Below are 19,388 nucleotides of genomic sequence, written 5' to 3'. Positions count from 1 at the left end.
CTATGCCAAACAACTAGCAAAACAGGAACACAACCCCACCCATTAGCAGAGAGGCTGCCTAAAATCATAATAAGGCCACAGACACCCCAAAACACACCACCAGACGTGAACCTACCCACTAGAGAGACAAGATCCAGCCTCATCCACCACAACACAGGCACTAGTCCCCTCCACCAGGAAGCCTACACAACCCACTGAACCAACCTTAGCCACTGGAGACAGACATCAAAAACAGCGGGAAATACGAACCTGCAGCCTGCAAAAAGGAGACCCCAAACACAGTAAGATAAGCAAAATGAGAAGACAGAAAAACACACAGCAGATAAAGGAGCAAGATAAAAATGCACCAGACCTAACAAATGAAGAGGAAATAGGCAGTCTACCTGAAAAAGAATTCAAAATAATGATAGTAAGGATGATCTGAAATCTTGGAAATAGAATGGACAAAATGCAAGAAACAGTTAACAAGGACCTAGAAGAAATAAAGATGAAACAAGCAACGATGAACAACACAATAAATGAAATTAAAAGTACTCTAGATGGGATCAATAGCAGAATAACTGAGGCAGAAGAACGGATAAGTGACCTGGAAGATAAAATAGTGGAAATAACTACTGCAGAGCAGAATAAAGAAAAAAGAATGAAAATAACTGAGGACAGTCTCAGAGACCTCTGGGACAACATTAAACGCACCAACATTCAAATTATAGGGGTTCCAGAAGAAGAAGAGAAAAAGAAAGAGACTGAGAAAATATTTGAAGAGATTATAGTTGAAAACTTCCCTAATATGGGAAAGGAAATAGTTACTCAAGTCCAGGAAGCGCAGAGAGTCCCATACAGGATAAATACAAGGAGAAATACGCCAAGACACATATTAATCAAACTGTCAAAAATTAAACACAAAGAAAGCATATTAAAAGCAGCAAGGGAAAAACAACAAATGACACACAAGGGAATCCCCATAAGGTTAACAGCTGATCTCTCAGCAGAAACCCTACAAGCCAGAAGGGAGTGGCAGGACATACTGAAAGTGATGAAGGAGAAAAACCTGCAGCCAAGACTACCCAGCAAGGATCTCATTCAGATTTGATGGAGAAATTAAAACCTTTACAGACAAGCAAAAGCTGAGAGAGTTCAGCACCACCAAACCAGCTTTACAACAAATGCTAAAGGAACTTCTCTAGACAAGAAACACAAGAGAAGGAAAAGACCTATAATAACGAACCCAAAACAATTTAGAAAATGGGAATAGGAACATACATATCGATAATTACCTTAAATGTAAGTGGACTAAATGCTCCCACCAAAAGACACAGATTGGCTGAATGGATACAAAAACAAGACCCATATATATGCTGTCTACAGGAGACCCACTTCAGACCTAGAGACACATACAGACTGAAAGTAAGGGGATGGAAAAATATATTCCATGCAAATGGAAACCAAAAGAAAGCTGGAGTAGCAATTCTCATATCAGACAAAATAGACTTTAAAATAAGGACTATTAAAAGAGACAAAGAAGGACACTACATAATGATCAAGGGATCGATCCAAGAAGAAGATATAACAATTGTAAATATTTATGCACCCAACATAGGAGCACCTCAATACATAAGGCAAATACTAACAGTCATAAAAGGGGAAATCGACAGTAACACATTCATAGTAGGGGACTTAAACACCCCACTTTCACCCATGGAGGGATCATCCAAAATGAAAATAAAAAAGGAAACACAAGCTTTAAATGATACATTAAACAAGATGGACTTAATTGATATTTATAGGACACTCCATCCAAAAACAACAGAATACACATTTTTCTCAAGTGCTCATGGAACATTCTCCAGGATAGATCATATCTTGGGTCACAAATCAAGCCTTGGTAAATTTAAGAAAATTGAAATTGTATCAAGTATCTTTTCTGACCACAACGCCATGAGACTAGATATCAATTACAGGAAAAGATCTGTAAAAAATACAAACACATGGAGGCTAAACAATACACTACTTAATAATGAAGTGATCACTGAAGAAATCAAAGAGGAAATAAAAAAATACCTAGAAACAAATGACAATGGAGACACAACCACCCAAAACCTATGGGATGCAGCAAAAGCAGTTCTAAGGGGGAAGTTTATAGCAATACAAGCCCACCTTAAGAAGCAGGAAACATCTCGAATAAACAACCTAACCTTGCACCTCAAGCAATTAGAGAAAGAAGAACAAAAAAACCCCAAAGCTAGCAGAAGGAAAGAAATCATAAAAATCAGATCAGAAATAAATGAAAAAGAAATGAAGGAAACAATAGCAAAGATCAATAAAACTAAAAGCTGGTTCTTTGAGAAGATAAACAAAATAGATAAACCACTAGCCAGACTCATCAAGAAAAAAAGGGAGAAGACTCAAATCAATAGAATTAGAAATGAAAAAGGAGAGGTAACAACTGACACTGCAGAAATAAAAAAGATCATGAGAGATTACTACAAGCAACTCTATGCCAATAAAGTGGACAACCTGGAAGAAATGGACAAATTCTTAGAAATGCACAACGTGCCAAGACTGAATCAGGAAGAAATAGAAAATATGAACAGACCAATCACAAGCACTGAAATTGAAACTGTGATTAAAAATCTTCCAACAAACAAAAGCCCAGGACCAGATGGCTTCACAGGCGAATTCTATCAAACATTTAGAGAAGAGCTAACACCTATCCTTCTCAAACTCTTCCAAAATATAACAGAGGGAGGAACACTCCCAAATTCCTTCTATGAGGCCACCATCACCTTGATACCAAAACCAGACAAGGATGTCACAAAGAAAGAAAACTACAGGCCAATATCACTGATGAACATAGATGCAAAAATCCTCAACAAAATACTAGCAAACAGAATCCAACAGCATATTAAAAGGATCATACACCATGATCAAGTGGGGTTTATTCCAGGAATGCAAGGATTCTTCAATATACGCAAATCTATCAATGTGATAAACCATATTAACAAATTGAAGGAGAAAAACCATATGATCATCTCAATAGATGCAGAGAAAGCTTTTGACAAAATTCAACACCCATTTATGATAAAAACCCTGCAGAAAGTAGGCATAGAGGGAACTTTCCTCAACATAATAAAGGCCATATATGACAAGCCCACAGCAAACATCATCCTCAATGGTGAAAAACTGAAAGCATTTCCACTAAGATCAGGAACAAGACAAGGTTGCCCACTCTCACCACTCTTATTCAACATAGTTTTGGAAGTTTTAGCCACAGCAATCAAAGAAGAAAAGGAGATAAAAGGAATCCAAATCGGAAAAGAAGAAGTAAAGCTGTCACTGTTTGCAGATGACATGATCCTATACATAGAGAATCCTAAAGATGCTACCAGAAAACTACTAGAGCTAATCAATGAATTTGGTAAAGTGGCAGGATACAAAATTAATGCACAGAAATCTCTGGCATTCCTATATACTAATGATGAAAAATCTGAACGTGAAATCAAGAAAACACTCGCATTTACCATTGCAACAAAAAGAATAAAATACCTAGGAATAAACCTACCTAAGGAGACAAAAGACCTGTATGCAGAAAATTATAAGACACTGATGAAAGAAATTAAAGATGATACAAATAGATGGAGAGATAGACCATGTTCCTGGACTGGAAGAATCAACATTGTGAAAATGACTCTACTATCCAAAGCAATCTATAGATTCAATGCAATCCCTTCAAACTACCACTGGCATTTTTCACAGAACTAGAACAAAAAATTTCACAATTTGTATGGAAACACAAAAAACCCCAAATAGCCAAAGCAATCTTGAGAATGAAAAAAGGAGCTGGAGGAATCAGGCTCCCTGACTTCAGACTATACTACAAAGCTACAGTAATCAAGACAGTATGGTATTGGCACAAAAAGAGAAATATAGATCAATGGAACAGGATAGAAAGCCCAGAGATAAACCCACGCACATATGGACACCTTATCTTTGATAAAGGTGGCAGGAATGTACAGTGGAGAAAGGACAGCCTCTTCAATAAGTGGTGCTGGGAAAACTGGACAGGTACACGTAAAAGTATGAGATTAGATCACTCCCTAACACCATACAAAAAATAAGCTCAAAATGGATTAAAGACCTAAATGTAAGGCCAGAAACTATCAAACTCTTAGAGGAAAACATAGGCAGAACACTCTATGACATAAATCACAGCAAGATCCTTTCTGACCCACCTCCTAGAGTAATGGAAATAAAAACAAAAATAAACAAATGGGACCTAATGAAACTTCAAAGCTTTTGCACAGCAAAGCAAACCATAAACAAGACCAAAAGACAACCCTCAGAATGGGAGAAAATATTTGCAAATGAAGCAACCAACAAACGATTAATCTCCAAAATTTACAAGCAGCTCATGCAGCTCAATAACAAAAAAACAAACAACCCAAGCCAAAAATGGGCAGAAGACCTAAATAGACATTTATCCAAAGAAGATATACAGACTGCCAACAAACACATGAAAGAATGCTCAACATCATTAATCATTAGAGAAATGCAAATCAAAACTACGATGAGAATTCATCTCACAGTGGTCAGAATGGCCATCATCAAAAAATCTAGAAACAATAAATGCTGGAGAGGGTGTGGAGAAAAGGGAACCCTCTTGCACTGCTGGTGGGAATGTGAATTGGTTCAGCCACTATGGAGAACAGTATGGAGGTTCCTTAAAAAACTACAAATAGAACTACCATATGACCCAGCAATCCCACTACTGGGCATATACCCTGAGAAAACCAAAATTCAAAAAGAGTCATGAATAGAGTGAATAAATGAATTCGGAGGAGCTGCAGGATACTAGACCAATATACAAAAATCAATTCTATTTCCATACATTAGTAATGAACAATTTAAAAATGAAATTAACAAAATTCCATTTACAGTAGCATCAAAAAGAATAAAATACTTAGCAACAAACTTAACAAAATAAGCACAATTCCTGCACACTAAAAACTATAAAACATAATTGAAAGAAATTTAAAAGACCAAAATAAATAGAAAGTCATCTCATATTGTGGATTAGGAGACTAACACTGTTAAGATGGCAAAGAGGACTTCCCTGGTGGTCCAGTGGTTAAGACTCTGCGTTTCCACCACAGGGGGCACAGGTGTGATCCCTGGTCAGGGAACTAAGATCCCACATGCCACATAGTGCAGCCAAAAAAATAAAATTAAAAAAGAAATCTGGGGCTTCCCTGGTGGTGCAGTGGTTGAGAGTCCGCCTGCTGATGCAGGGGACGTGGGTTCGTGCCCCGGTCTGGGAGGATCCCACATGCCTCGGAGTGGCTGGGCCCGTGAGCCATGGCCGCTGAGCCTGCGCGTCCGGAGCCTGTGCTCCGCAACGGGAGGGAGGGGCCACAACAGTGAGAGGCCCGCGTACTGAAAAAAAAAAAAAAAAAGAAATCTGATACCAGTCATTTGGGTACATCCCTGGTGGTGCAGTGGTTAAGAATCTGCCTGCCAGTGCAGGGGACATGGGTTCAATCCCTGGTCCGAGAAGATCCCACTTCAGCACCACAACTACTGAAGCCTGCATGCCTACAGCCTGTGCTCTGCAACAAGAGAAGCCACTGCAATGAGAAGCCTGCGCACCCCAACGAAGGGTAGCCCCTGTTCGCCACAACTAGAGAAAGCCCACGTGCAGCAACAAAAACCCAATGCAGCCAAAAATAAATAAATAAATTTTTAAAATAAAATAAAAAGATGGCAATATACCCCAAATTGACCTACACATTTTGATGCAATCCCAATCAAAATACCAGCTGCCTTTTTTGCAAAACTTAAAAAGATGATCCTAAAATTCATGTGGAAATGCAAGGGACCTCAAATAGACAAATCAATGTTGAAAAAAAAGTTAAAGAATTCACATTCCCAATTTCAAAACATACCACAAAGCTACAATAATCAAGACTGTGGTAGACATATATATCAATGGAATAAAATTGAGAGTCCAGAAGTAAATATTTAATTAATGGTTAATTGACTTCCAACAAGGATGCCAAAAAAATTCGATGGGGAAAAATTCTTTTCAACAAATGGTGCTGGGACAACTGGATATCCAATGGAAAGGATGAAGTTGGACCCCTAACTCACACCATACACAAAAATTGTCACAAAATGGATCAAAGACCTAAATACAAGGGCTAAAACTGGAAAACTCTTAGAAGAAAACATAGGTGTCAATCTATTTGACCTTGGATTGGGCAACGATTTCTTAGATGTGACATCTAACACACAAGCAACCAAAGAAGATAAACTAGATTTCATCACAATTTTAAAACTTTTGTGCATCAAAGGGCACAATTAAGAAAGTGAATGGAAGAAACTATTTGCAAATCATGTATCTGATAAGGCTATACTATCCAGAATATACGAAGAACTCTTTCAACTGAGAAATAAAAAGATAAATAATTAAAAAACAAGCAAAGGATCTGAATAGACATTTCTCCAAAGAAGATACACAAATGGCCAAATACATATGAGAATATACTCAACATCATTAGTCATCAGGGAAATACAAATCAAAACCACAATAAGATACTACCTCACATCCACCAGGATGGCTATAATCTGGTGGTTCCAGGCATCCCGGGGTTTGTGACTGCATCACCCCAATCTCTGCCTCCATTGTCATTGGCCATGTCCCTGTGTATCTGTATCGCGAATATCCCTCTTCTTTCTCTCAAAGGACATCTGTCATTGGAGTCAGGGCCCACCCTAATCCAGGGTCATCTCATCTTGTGATCCTTTCCTTGATGTTGTCTGCAGAGACCCCATTTCCAGTTAAGGCCACATTCTGAGTTTCCAGACAGACTTCAGGGGGACACAACACTGACGACTTGCCTAAGGTCACCTGTCTCTTAAGAGGCAGGAGTGAGGTCTGACCATGTTCACTCTGATCCCTCCACAGCCTGCCTCGAAGTCAGTGTCCAAAACCAGGGCACAGCCACCCTGATGTGGGCATGGGCCAGTGCCGCAGGACAGATCCCTCAGCAGAACCAGGCCAGCCACACCACCAGATGCCCACCTCTACCACCCTCAATGTTCCACTGCTGAAGCTGGAAGATTAGGACTCACTTTCCCAGGTGTCTGAGCAAGGCATGGCCATCGGACCCACACAGTACTAGGAGGCATATAGAAAATCTGCTGTGGGCTCCTCAGAGAGCATCTGTTCTCTGAATAGAAGAAAGAGCAGGTGACACCCTGTGCTAGGTAGGACTGCCTCAAGATCCGGGCACCACCGTATGCATGCACCTCCTCCAAGCTATTCCACCAAACACTAATCCAGGCGCTGCTGTGAAGGGATTCTGCAGAAGGAATGTAGGTCCCAGATCAGTTGACTATGAGTTCATTAACAAGGAGATTATCCTGGTTGGGCCTGACCTAATCAGGTGAGACCTTAGAAGGGAGGGGGTTCTTCCTGGCCAAAGAGATTTGGAGCGTAAGAGCGAATGGACATGAGGGGCCATGTGGCAAAGGACCTAAGAGCAGCCCCTGGCTGCCAGCCAGCCAGGAAATAGCCTTAGACCCAGAACCACAAGGAAATGAATTCTGCCAGCAACTTGGATGAGCTTGGAAAAGGACCCTGAGAGAACTCAGCCAGATGGCATATGGATTCCAGCCCTTGAGACCCTGAAAAGAGAATCCAGAATCCACATCTTGAATTCTGATCTATAGAACTGTGAACTAACAGATGGGCATTATTTTAAGCCACTGAGTTTGTGATAATTTACTGCACAGCAGTGAAAAGGAAAAAAACAAACACACACACAATCCTTACATGTTCTTCCCACCTTGAACATGATGGCTGGAGCTAGGGAAGCCATCTTGTGACCATGAGGCAATAAGCTTTAGAAAGATCTTTATCTTATGCTCAAGAAAGCAAAGATCTAGACAGATAGAGCCTGTGTCCTTGTGGTAGATTGTTAGAAATTGTCCCCAATTAACCAGGGGACTCCTCATCAACAGTGAGGTCTACTTCTCCAACTCCTTGGAACTAGGCTGGCCTTATGTCTGGCTTTGTGCAATAACACACAGAGAATGTAATATTCTGGGACTGGTGAAAACAAATCTTAACAAACCCTGTAGCATCTCCTAATCCCTAAAGGGAACCCAGCCAGAAGATGAAGGAGCTCAGGCTACCCACATGGAGAAAGAGGCCTTGAGAATGAGATGTCACAAGGAGAGCATAGCCCCAGAGGAGAGAACAGCATGGTCCCAGACAGGAATGAGCCCAGACAACATCACTAGAAGAGAGAGGCCTGTCATCACAGCCAGCCCCCTGACTGGGACATCAGACACACAAATGAGGCCAGACTGGATCCTCCTGTCCCAGTCAACACCAGGTGGAGCAGAGATGAGCCACCCACACTGAGCACTGCTTGAATTCCTGCCCACAGACTGTTCCATTGGGCCACTAAGTTCTGGGGTTATTTGTATAACTGATACGGGCCTGATGAGTCAGCTGAGCACTGCCATCACCCGCACTGAAAACAGGCCTGGTTCCTCCAGGCCTGTTCCTATGAAATGGTCAACTGACCTGTGACACCCCAGGCGGAAGGAGACCTTCTGCCCCTGGCCTCACAGCTGTACTCCCCAGCGTCCCTATTCCCCACGTGCTGCACCACCAGCTGCCGGGTGCAGCCCTTGGCCTCCATGCACACTTTTGAGCTCACACTCAGCTTCTTCCCATCCTTGTACCATGTCACCTCCATCTGGGCCTGGGCCACCTCACAGCTCAGTGTGGCACTGGCCCCCACCTCGGCCTGTACCTCCCTGAGTGCTGGCTGCTCCTTGGCAAACATCGCCGAGGGCTCTGGCAACAGGGAGGGATACACAGCAGAGGCTCTGCCAAGGTGAGGTTTCCCAAGTCCTGGAGCCATGACAGAGCTTTGCTCTAGACCCCAGGCAGCCTCGGATCCCACCCCCATGAGGATCCTTTGTGATGAGGTGCTGCACATGGAACCCTCCATGGGCACAGTTGGTCCAGGTGCCCCAACCCCTCCTGGCTGTGATGGGAAGCAGCCTCAGAGCTCCATGATGGGCAGCCCAGCCCCAGTGCCTGTGCTCAGATGGAAGGAGGCGTGGGCGGCATGGCAGAGACCCTTCTGAGGGCTAAGATGGGGCAGAACTGGACTTGGAGAATCTGCCAAGAGACCTCAATGGCTTCTAGAAAGAGCCAGGGCCTCAGATTCACCAAGATCCAAATCTAACCTTCCAAGGACACTTCCAGCACTTTCTAGGTCTGCTCTGCCTCATTTCCTCACCTTTAAAAAGAGGACAAGGGCTTTAAATTTCCTTCTTATCTTTTATTTTCCAGGCCTGCATTCTTCACCTATATATATTAGTTTCATGGGTCGTTTCTTCACCCAAATTCAGAAGTAACTGCCCCTACCCCCAAGTATTCTCAGAAGAAATGAAGGGAGAGACAGCTTGGCCTTGCAAGTGCCGCACAGCTGGATGCAGCCAGACCTGCTCCCCACACACCAAGCCTGGGAGGCAGTGCACTAACCACAGACACGCGACCGGAAGTCCACAGAGTCCTCGCCCATTTGGCACAAGTAGGTGCCCTCATCCTGCACGGTGACTGAGGTAGCCACCAGCCAGTGCCCATGTCCTCCTGTGAGAAGTACCGGCAGGAGTGACCAAGCTCCACCCCATCCTTGTACCAGTGTACACACATGTGGGCCTCTGAAGTTTGGTATTCAAAGTGGGCTGAGCCCCCGGCCATGGCATCTACACAGCCACCAGCCGTGTCCTTGTGCAAAACAGGATGTGAGGCCTACAAGGGCCCATGGGCAGGTCAGGGGGCCGACAGAGCCCTAACCACACACGTGCCCAGGCAGCTAGCAGAGGAAGGGGCTCAGGGCTTCAGGATCATGGGAGACACTGGCCCTCGCCCCAACCTAGGCCCCTTCAGAGACAGGGCCAGCTTCAGCTGCTGACTTTCAACCACCCAAGTGCCACCCACTCATAGGAAGCTCCTCCCCTACTGAGCAGAGTCCCTGACCCCTACCCTCCCAACCGGGTTGGCAGGGTCCCTGGTTCCCCACCCTACCCTCAGGGGTCACCTGAGCCTGCCCAACCCCCTACCCTCCTCACAAGGTCAGCAGAGCTGCCCAGACTCCTGCCCTCCCCACATGGTCACCTGACTCCATCCCACCCCCCCACTGTCTCCATAGCATGGGCTGAGCACCCCACACACACCCCTGCCCTCCCCACAGGGTCACCTGAGCCTATCTGACTCCCCACCCTCCTCAGGGGGTTGGCAGAGCCCCTGATCCCCCACCGTCCCCACGGGGACAGAGAACAGTGGCTCCTGCTACCCAGGTCCCCCAGAGCCCATCCAGAGCTGGGGGACAGAATGCGTGGCCCTGGCCACGGCGGCGGCCCAGGGAGGACATGAACACACACACACTGGTGTCACCTTGCACCAATAGTTGGTAGGTGATGCGGTCCCCGTGGCTGACACACTCATACAGGCCTGCGTCTTCTCGCTTCACGTCCCGCACTAGCAGTGCCCGCTGCCCGGCTGACGCCTGCACCTCATACTTGGGGCCTGGAGACAGTGCGTGTCCGTCCTTGAGCCACGTCACAGCTGCAGCCTGGTCCGATAACTCGGCCAGGAGCTGGGCCTCCTCGTGCAGCCGGGCCAGCACCTCCCGTGCTGCCACTGCTGCTGCCGGACCCTTGGTCGTCAGCCCCAGGGCTGCTGGAAGTCACAGACAGGCGGAAAAAGGGGGTGTGGGTGAAGGGGGAAGTGGACAGGGGGGAGTGGAACGAGGCAGAGTGAACAGAGGGGGAAGAGCCAGATATGGTGGAAGGGAGTCAGAGAGGCAAGAAAGGCGGAGACAGGACAAGAAGTGGCATAGAAGGAATCAACAAAGAGGGAGGAGGGGAGAAGGGGAAGGGAAGGGGGGCATACAGACAGAGAATTGAAGCTTGGCGCCATCGGGGACACTTTAGCCCCTCTTCCACTCACACCCGGTGACCTTGCACACCCCACCACCTGGCCCCACTTCATCCGGCAGCCCGCCTGCCCCAGGAGCAACGACAGATCTTCCGAGCCCTGAGACCCCAGGGACCCCATCCTGCCCCCACTCCTGGAGGAAACGGGGCTCAGAGGGGCCCCAGGGTCAGGGGATGGGGTCCCCCTACCTCGGACCTCCATGCGGATGCTGCTCTCGATACCATTGGCCACGAACTTGAGCTCGGCCCCGTGCAGGCTGACAGGCACCAAGCGAATGGTGAGGGTGTGCCGGGTGCCGTCACGGTGTATCACATACGCGCTGCTGGCCTTCAGGGCCTGCCCATCCAGGAACCACTCCCCCGCTGAGGCCACAGTGAGGTCCACAGAGAAGGTCACCTCGCCGCCTTCCACTGCCTCTACCGCCTTCAGAGGTGTTTTCACAGCCAGCTGCGGGGCTGTGGGATGGGGACTTCAGGAAGGAGCTGGGCCCCTGCCCTCCTCTCCTCCAATGCCTGGGCCCAAATAACCCCTGCTCTGGGAAGTCCACTGGACAAGAGCATGGAGACCACGAGCAAAAGTCAGATACAGGGTGGAGTGAGGACAAGTTACAGCCACCCAAGATCCCCTTCAGATCCCACAAACCCAGTGTGGCAGGGCAGCTGGGTAGCCCAGTGCCCGGGGGCTGGTGGATACAGATAGGTTCCTGTGGGGCTTGAGTCCTGTCTTTGGGTCCCCTGGCCTTCCCACAAAAAAGTCTTCAACAGCATCAGGACCCTGGGCCCACCCCACTACCGTAAAGAGGACCCATGAGTCACTCTGGCCTCTCCAAGGCTGGGCCACACTCTGGGTCTGGGTGATTCAGGGGCAGATGGCCCCACAGGTTGTTACCACGGTGCCGGGGAGAACAGAACCTTCCACACTTACCCAGGTGTACAGTTCCCGGGAACTCGAGGTAGGGGCTGTGGCCAAAGCTGTTCACAGCTGACACCCTGAACTGGAATTCCCCCTCCTCGGCCACGCCAGCCACAGTCAGCTCAGGCACTGCCACCCACTCGTCTTCATGGCACCGGCTCCAGGGGTAGGTGCCCACTCGCTTCTTCTCCACCAGGTAGCCATCGATAGCAACAGGGCGGTCCCCATGGGGTGGTGGCGACCAGCCAAGGGTCACGGAGCTCTCTGTCCTGGCCTTCACCACAGGGGCCTCAGGAGCACGCAGGAGCGGCCTTCTGGGGGCTGAGCAGAGCACGGGCCCATGTCAACAGCTGGGAGCCCCCTCCCCAGGCCCTGGCTCCAGGGTCACAGGAGGATAAAGGGGTTGTCACAGAATTCCCAGCCCTCCCCAGGGGCACTGCCCTGGTGGTCTGAAATGGCCTCAGCCCAAGGGGACTGCCAGCCCAAGAGGACGCTGTGAGCCCATAACCCCAGTCTCAGGTGTGGCCATTTGCAGTGGAAAGAGTGCCCGGGCTTCAGGGGCCACCCTGAGCTGTCCACGTGGCCTGGAAAGGAAGTCTTTCCAGTCCTCAGCCTTGACTCCATGGGGATCTTGGGCTGGATGATGGTTGAGGCAAGGCACAATGACCCTTCCAAGGGTGCTGAGACCCACGTGCAGGGTCCCTATCCCCAGCAAAGGGCTGACCCTGGGGGAGCCAATCTCAACACCAAAGGCCACAGAAAGAGGACACACCCGCGATGTCACCCCCTACACGCCGTGCTTCTAGAACAACCTGCACTTTCTAATCTGGTTCACAGGGTGGGGGGGCCACCAGGACTCCTACTTTGCAGATGCCTAGTGTGACCACAGTGGAGGAGGGTGTCAAACAAACCATGAGCCCCAGAGAACCAGAGCTCCAACCTAGGCCTTCCCTGCCCCGCACGGCGCTCCCCGCAACAGGCGACAACTCAGAGCAGGGCCCGGTGGACTGTGGGCAGTGTACCCTCTGTGTGACAGGTACTCCCTAGGCCCTTACCTGACACGCAGAACTGGGTGGATGTCCGGCAGCCCCCAGCCACAAAGGCCACCTCACCGGCATCATCCAGGCTGCACTGGGAGACGGTCAGCGTGTGGCACGTGCCTTCGGCAGTAATGGCCACTCGGCCCCCGGCCACCACCTCCTTCTGGTTCCACAGCCAGTGGATGGGGCCCTCTGGCTTGGCCAGCTCCACACAGAACACGGCCGTGTCTCCCACTCGCCCAGCTGTCTTCCTCGGAAGCTTTCGAAGGAGGTTGCCTGGGGTGGGCAGAGGAGCAGTGGGGAAGGGGAGGGGGAAGGGCTGCAACTGGTCAGAGAGACCCCTGTAGGCCTGTCCCACCCCTACCTCCTTCCCGCCCCTGTCCCCCGAGTGCCCACCCCACCCCTCCCTGACGCACCCCTCGTGCCAGGGTCCTGCCCACCTCACCCGCCCACTACCTACGCCGCTTGCCCAGCTCCTGTGAGACCCGGACCCTGCCCAGTCCCTGGGCCCCCTGCCCGCCCACCTTGCACCGCCAGCTCGGCCACCGTGCGACTGCCCTCTGCCGTCTCGCAGATGTACACAGCATCGTCATCGGAGGTGACGTTGAGCACGGTCAGCCGGCGCTCAGCGCCTGCCTCCTCAATGAGGTACTTGGCACCGGCCCACAGCCGCGTCTCCTCCTTATACCACGCAGTCTCCATGGGCGGCTGCGGCACCTCACACTGGAACGTGGCCGACGCTTTCTCTGGCACCTCCAGGTCCTGCAGCCGCTTTCTGAAGGGCACCTTGGGCTCTGCGGAAAAAGAGCTCAGGTGAGTGGGGCGCGGAGAGGGAAGAGGGGCAGGCAGGAGGGGTGACGGAGGGGGCGGTCAGGGGGCGAGGAGGAGGGTGAGCGGAAGGAGGGGGGCAGGGTAAAGGGACGTGTAAGGCTGGGGTGGAGGCAGGGAGCCAGGACAGGGGTTGGAGGGGCTTTGGGGGCAGAGGGTGGTGGGTGGGAGGGCAGAGGAGCTGTAAGGAGGGGACAGAGGGAGGTAGGGGTATAGAAAAGGAGGGAGGACAGAGGAGAGGGAAGAGAACTTAAAGGAAAGAGCCCCCCGCCCAAAATATAAGGAGAAGTCTGGAAGAGAAAAGGAGAAATGAGGCAGGTGAAGCCACAGCAAGCAGCCCCACTGAGCAGGCCCCTAGGCTGGTCCTGGACAGGCAGGATGGGTTGGGTTCACACAGCAGTGAGGCCACTGGACAAGTACTGGCCTGCGGAATCGCTCAACTCCAGGAGCGCACTTCCGTGTGAAAAACGAGGAAACTGAGGCACACACACAAAGGTTGAAGCGCCCTGCTGGAGACCCTACAGCTGGTAAAAAGTGCAGGTGGGACTCCAACCACTTCAAGAGGCTGGTCTTAGGAAACAAGAGTAAACAGCCCTCCAGCGAATTCTGATGGTGTTGATAACAGCTGCCCCGGTGCCCTGGGGGAGCCCCCAGACCTGGACATGAGCCTGCACACTGACCCAGAACCACCTTCAAGCTGCACCCTGGTGCAGCCCCAGCCTGAGGCCTCCGACAGCGCAAGGTTTGTCCTTGCTCCTGCCCTCCTTCCAGCTCTGCCAGGGAGACCCCCTTAGCATCCTGTAGGAGGGGTGGAGAGCCAGGTCACCCTCAGCCTGGAGAGAGCAGGCTCAGCCACTGGGCACCCTGACCATCTCCCAGAGGGAGGGGGTGTTAGTGACAAAGCACTTTGTTGTATACTCGTGTTACTCTCACACAGACAATGGAACAGAACAGCGAGAGCTGACAAGACCTCCAACCACGGATTCCTCTACCAGACAGGCACAGGGTGGGGAGATGGCAGCAGCAGCCAACGCTGGAAGGAAAAGACAGGAGGCCTGGGGAGGAGCCTCTGCCTGTGCTCACTGCGCACAGTGACCTCGTGCCCGGCGCCAGGAGCTCACCTCGCACGACGACTAGCACGGAGCTGTAGGTCTGGCCCACGAGGTTGGACGCCGTGCAAGTATAGAGGCCACAGTCTGACTGCTTGCAGAAGAGGATCTTGAGCACGAAGTTCTCCTGCGCGTCCTCATACACCACATGTCGCCGGCCCTCGGCCACCAGCTGCCCATCCTTCTTCCACACTATCTCAGGCTTGGGCTCACCCGTCACGAAGCAGCTGAGGCGCGCGTGCTTGCCCTCAGTCACCGTGCAGGTGCGCGTGCAGGCGCTGCGTGGCGAGGCCGGGGCGCCCTCGGTGCGCATGGCCTCGCGCCGCAGCTGCAGGTGCGCCAGGAGCATGGCTGTGGAGGCCCCAGGTGGGCAGTCTGCGTCTGTTTCCTTGTCCACTGAAAGTCCGGCGGCGGCACTAGCGGCGCCCAGCGGGTTCTCCGCGTGCACCGTGTAAGTGCCGCTGTCGCGCGGCCGCGCAGCCAGGATGCGCAGCGCGCTCGCCTCGCCGCTCGCCTCCACGCGCACTCGGGGAGCGTCCAGCGCGCCCAGGCGCCGCCCATCCTTGGCCCAGCTCACAGACATCGGCGGCGAACCGCGCACGCGGCAGCGGAAGGTGGCCTCGGCTCCCTCGCGCACGCGGATGGATGTGGGCCGCAGCAGAAAGTGGGGTGCCTGCTCGGCGCACGCTGCCTCAGCGTCCACCTGCAAGCCGACCGCCGCGAAGGCTTCGCCGATGGCGTTGCGCGCACGGCATACATACTGCCCGCTATCACCCAGCGCCAGGTCCAAGATGGTGAGGCGGTACAGGTCGCCGTCCTGGGCCAGGCGGAAGCGAGTGCCCGCCTCCACCTGCTGCAGGTCCTTCTCCCAGCTGACCTGCGGCGTGGGGTTGCCCACGATCTGGCAGCTCAGCGTGGCGTCTTTGCCCACCGACACCACGAAGGCCTTGGGCCGGGTTAGGAAGCGAGGTGCACCACTGAACGAGGAGTGATCCATGGTGGTGGGGGCGGGGGAGGTGAGGGAACCTGCGAGTGGTGTGAGGGGGAAGGACAGAGTGGGGATGAGACTCTGCTGTGCTTAGAGCCCCTCGCCTTTTCCCCACGTGGCCACTTCACCTGTCCTGGAAAATCCAGCTTAATCCAGGGTAAAGCCCTCCACATGGCCCCTCTTCCCCATCCGGGTGCCGTCTCCCCTGACACACCCCACCCCTGCAGGTAGCATCACCAGATGGTATGGTGGTCCAGAAGTGTCGATTTGCCTCTTTCTGGACCCACCCCCCACCACCACCAAATGGGCTCTTTTTCATTGGCAGGAGTGTCTCCTCCCTCTCGTCCCAGCGCCAGGCCTGCTGCCCCAACTCAAGGTCCAGCTGAGCACCTGTCCCAAAACACCACACCAGCACCAAGCTTGCCCTCCTCCCTGTGCGGCATGTGCCACGCTGTACCTCATCACAAAGACCTTCCTTCCCTGTCCCACCTGGGCCACTCCACCTGCCAGTAGGTGTCCTGTCCCCTCCCCACACACTGTTGCTTCCTAGAGTCTGAAACTCCAACCTACCTAGTCTCCCCCAGTCACAGAGAGGCCACTCTCTGCACTCTGACAGGGCCTGGCTGTGGAAGCTCACAGTAAGTGCCCACTACTGGCCTGTCCCCTCTCTCTAAGGCACACAAGAGGTCACAGGTTCTTCACCCCAGCAGACTCTCGTACGAGCCATCTGTTTGGCATGTCTGCTTTGTTCCCCATCCTCCCACCTCGGTGACTTCCCCCACCCAAGCGTTTGGGCTCCACTGCAGGCTGTGTGCACAGCTGCCTAGCCCTCCTCACTGGGCATTCCACAACAGAGAGCCCTCTACACAGGGCCTGTCCCGCCTGAAGCTGTCCTGGGCCGGGTCACATCTCACCTCTCCTGGGATCCCCCTCCTCCTCTGGACCCCTGAGGGGGTGTGCTCATCAATGAGCAAAAAATGGAAATCCTGCAGCTTGTGGGGTGGGGGCTCCTCCAGCACACAGGGCTGCCCACCCCTCCTCACCCTGAGTGCCTGCTTCCTTCCCCCAGGAATTGGAATGGGGAGGGGCAGGGGCAGTCAGTCAATGGTGTGTCTGTGGAGGACAATCAGAGAATCCCCCAGAAAGAGGCAAGGAGTTCCAGGCTGAGAATGGGCAGGCCGGCTAGCCAGGCCCAACTGGGGTTCCTGCAGGTAACGTAGTCACTCTGCAGATCTTAGCTGAGGCTCCACTGGCTGTGGCTCTGCCGACTGGACACCGTGCAGGGATGGGGCTGGCGCCATCAATGCCAAAGGCCCCAGGCTGACTCTGGCCTCTGCCCACTCCAGGTTGGGCACCGCTGGCCTCCAGCACAGGTGGGTGAGGTGAAACTGGGCCTTGCCTACACAGGGGCTTCTGTAAAGAGAGCCAACACAAATGGACCCCACGGGGCCCTGGGCTGTCCCCAAGTGCCTTAACTCTCTTCACCCCAAGAGCCGGGCCATCAGCATGGGATGCCCACCATGGGACAAATGGGGCAACGTCCCCAGGCCCTCCAGCTCCCCATCCTGTGATTTAGGACCTAATCCCCTTAATCCCCTTCAAGGAGGTGAGCTGGGACCATGCTGCTGACTCACTGTGCAGTCAGCACCTCTGCCCCGCCCCCAGCTCCCCCACGGCCTGGCTGGGCTCTTGGCCTGGGAAGGACCTGGGCAGGTGGCCACCCGCCTCCATGGACACCCTCCTGGGCCTCAGCGCCCCTCTGTGGAAAGACTACTTTGACACCAGTTCCCCAGGGCCCTGAGTTCTGGGCTCTTCCCAGCACACCACCGCCTCCTGAATTACACAGTTGCTCTGTGGGTTCCCCAAGGCAGGACGTGGCATCCTCCCCCTGCCACACCCAGAGCAGCTGTGGGAGACAACTGTTCTGAGCTCATAAGTGAGTATATGCAGGGGACAGGGGGCCAGTTCCACAGCTGGCAGCCTCTGGGGGCCAGGAGGACAGGGATGGGGAGGGAGGTCTCATCTCTGCACAGGCTCAGGGGGAGCCAGCTCTCAGCAGGTGCAGAAGGGTGGGCAGAGACCCCAAGAACCTCTAAAGCCACCGGGGATGCGCTCCCTGTCTAGGGCCTATATGCCCCACCCTCACTGCGGCAGACCCGTGGAGGTCTAAGGGGGCTCACCCAGACAAGACACCCCTTGACACCCCATACCAGGCAGGCATCCCCACTGGGCAGCAGGGACAAGGCACCCCAAGGTATGCCCCAGGACTCTGGAGCTGCCTTCATCCAAGCTGAGTGTGGGGCAGTGACCACCCAAGGCCCCTCTGGGCATAGGGTCACCTGCAGTGTCCCCCTCCTCCCCCTGCCATGTTGGGGGCTGGGGCTACTGGAGCTGCAGCCACAAGGGAAGGACAGGAGTTTCAGGAGGAGACACTGGGCCAGGACCTCAACCCCAGCTTCTCAAGGAAGCCTCTTCCTCTCACAGATGCCCACCTGGGAAGGCAGTTCCCTGTGGACCCCACTCGGGCTCCTTAGCCCCTTGGAGGCCCCAGCTTGGCACTGGCAGGATCTTCACTCTGAGGCCAAGACCCTCCCCCCTTGCAAGCCTGCCAGGGAGCCTTGTGGCTGACCCATGCCACACCCACAGCCCCTCCACCCTTGCTTTTCCAGAACTCGGGGTCCTTGTGGGTCTTGGGCCATTTTCCAGATGAGTCCAGAGTGGGAAGTGGCTCACAGCCTCAGAGCAGAACCTTGGGCGGCCCCCTCCCAGAAGCCCTGTCCCCCCAGTTTGCCCCCAACCCTGTGGCCCCCACACCCTTCCAGAAAAGACTTCAAAGGGAAGCTCCCGCAGTCTGTGCCTTTCCCTGAGACCCCTGGGCCTTCCAGCTTCCTGAACTCCAGGGGAAATTCTTTCCTGGAGTCAGGTGTCACTGGCCCTCTGGCTGTCCCCTCCGCTGAGCCAACAGGCCCAAAATAGCCCCAGCTGTCAGCGGGCATCCATCTCAACAGAGCTGGGGGCAGGGCCAGCCAGACCCTCAGGGCACTGGGCAAAGGAGGAGGTGGGTGCTTCTGACGCCCCCCTCCTCCCCCAGCTGCTCCCTCCCCACATGAGGGTCTGGCTCAGCTCACCAATGGGGCAGGGGCTAGAATCCATGGCCCCAACCCCAGGAGCAGCACCGCCTGGCTGAAACCTTACCCCAGGTCCCTCCATCCCCCAGAGCCATGACCTTCAGCAGAGCCGTCCTCAGGGACACTGGATGGCCCCCCACCCCGCTTGCTCTCTGCCTCCTCACCTGTCTCTACCAGGGGCACTGGGCAGCACCCAGGCGAGGCGCTCAGATGCTGGGGCAGGGGCTGCTGGGTCTCACCTCCCTCCGAGGGCCCAGGACCGACAACGTTCCCACCCAGCAGCCCGCACTCCTGCCGGTTCTCAAACTGGACAGGGACAAAAGGACAGGCGGGTGCTATCAGCTGAAGGAGACTGGGCCCGCC

General features: G+C 52.7%; 1 protein-coding gene across 1 annotated transcript in view; it reads right to left on the bottom strand.

Moving 5' to 3' along the window:
- Nucleotides 1-15,906, bottom strand: part of OBSCN (obscurin, cytoskeletal calmodulin and titin-interacting RhoGEF) — a gene marked incomplete at both ends in the record, with an annotated part of 178,879 nt that extends 162,973 nt beyond the window's left edge. The window contains 6 exons of the mRNA XM_079915848.1: nucleotides 10,478-10,762; nucleotides 11,209-11,475; nucleotides 11,945-12,253; nucleotides 12,988-13,248; nucleotides 13,497-13,766; nucleotides 14,922-15,906. Of these exons, the coding sequence (XP_079771974.1) occupies nucleotides 10,478-10,762; nucleotides 11,209-11,475; nucleotides 11,945-12,253; nucleotides 12,988-13,248; nucleotides 13,497-13,766; nucleotides 14,922-15,906 (2,377 nt within the window). The remainder of the gene's footprint in view (nucleotides 1-10,477; nucleotides 10,763-11,208; nucleotides 11,476-11,944; nucleotides 12,254-12,987; nucleotides 13,249-13,496; nucleotides 13,767-14,921) is intronic.
- Between the last annotated feature and the right edge of the window lie 3,482 nt (nucleotides 15,907-19,388).

Source organism: Stenella coeruleoalba, assembly GCF_951394435.1.
Source record: "Stenella coeruleoalba genome assembly, chromosome: 3".
NCBI classification, from domain to species: Eukaryota; Metazoa; Chordata; class Mammalia; order Artiodactyla; family Delphinidae; genus Stenella; species Stenella coeruleoalba.
This window is presented reverse-complemented; position numbering and strand designations above follow the sequence as displayed.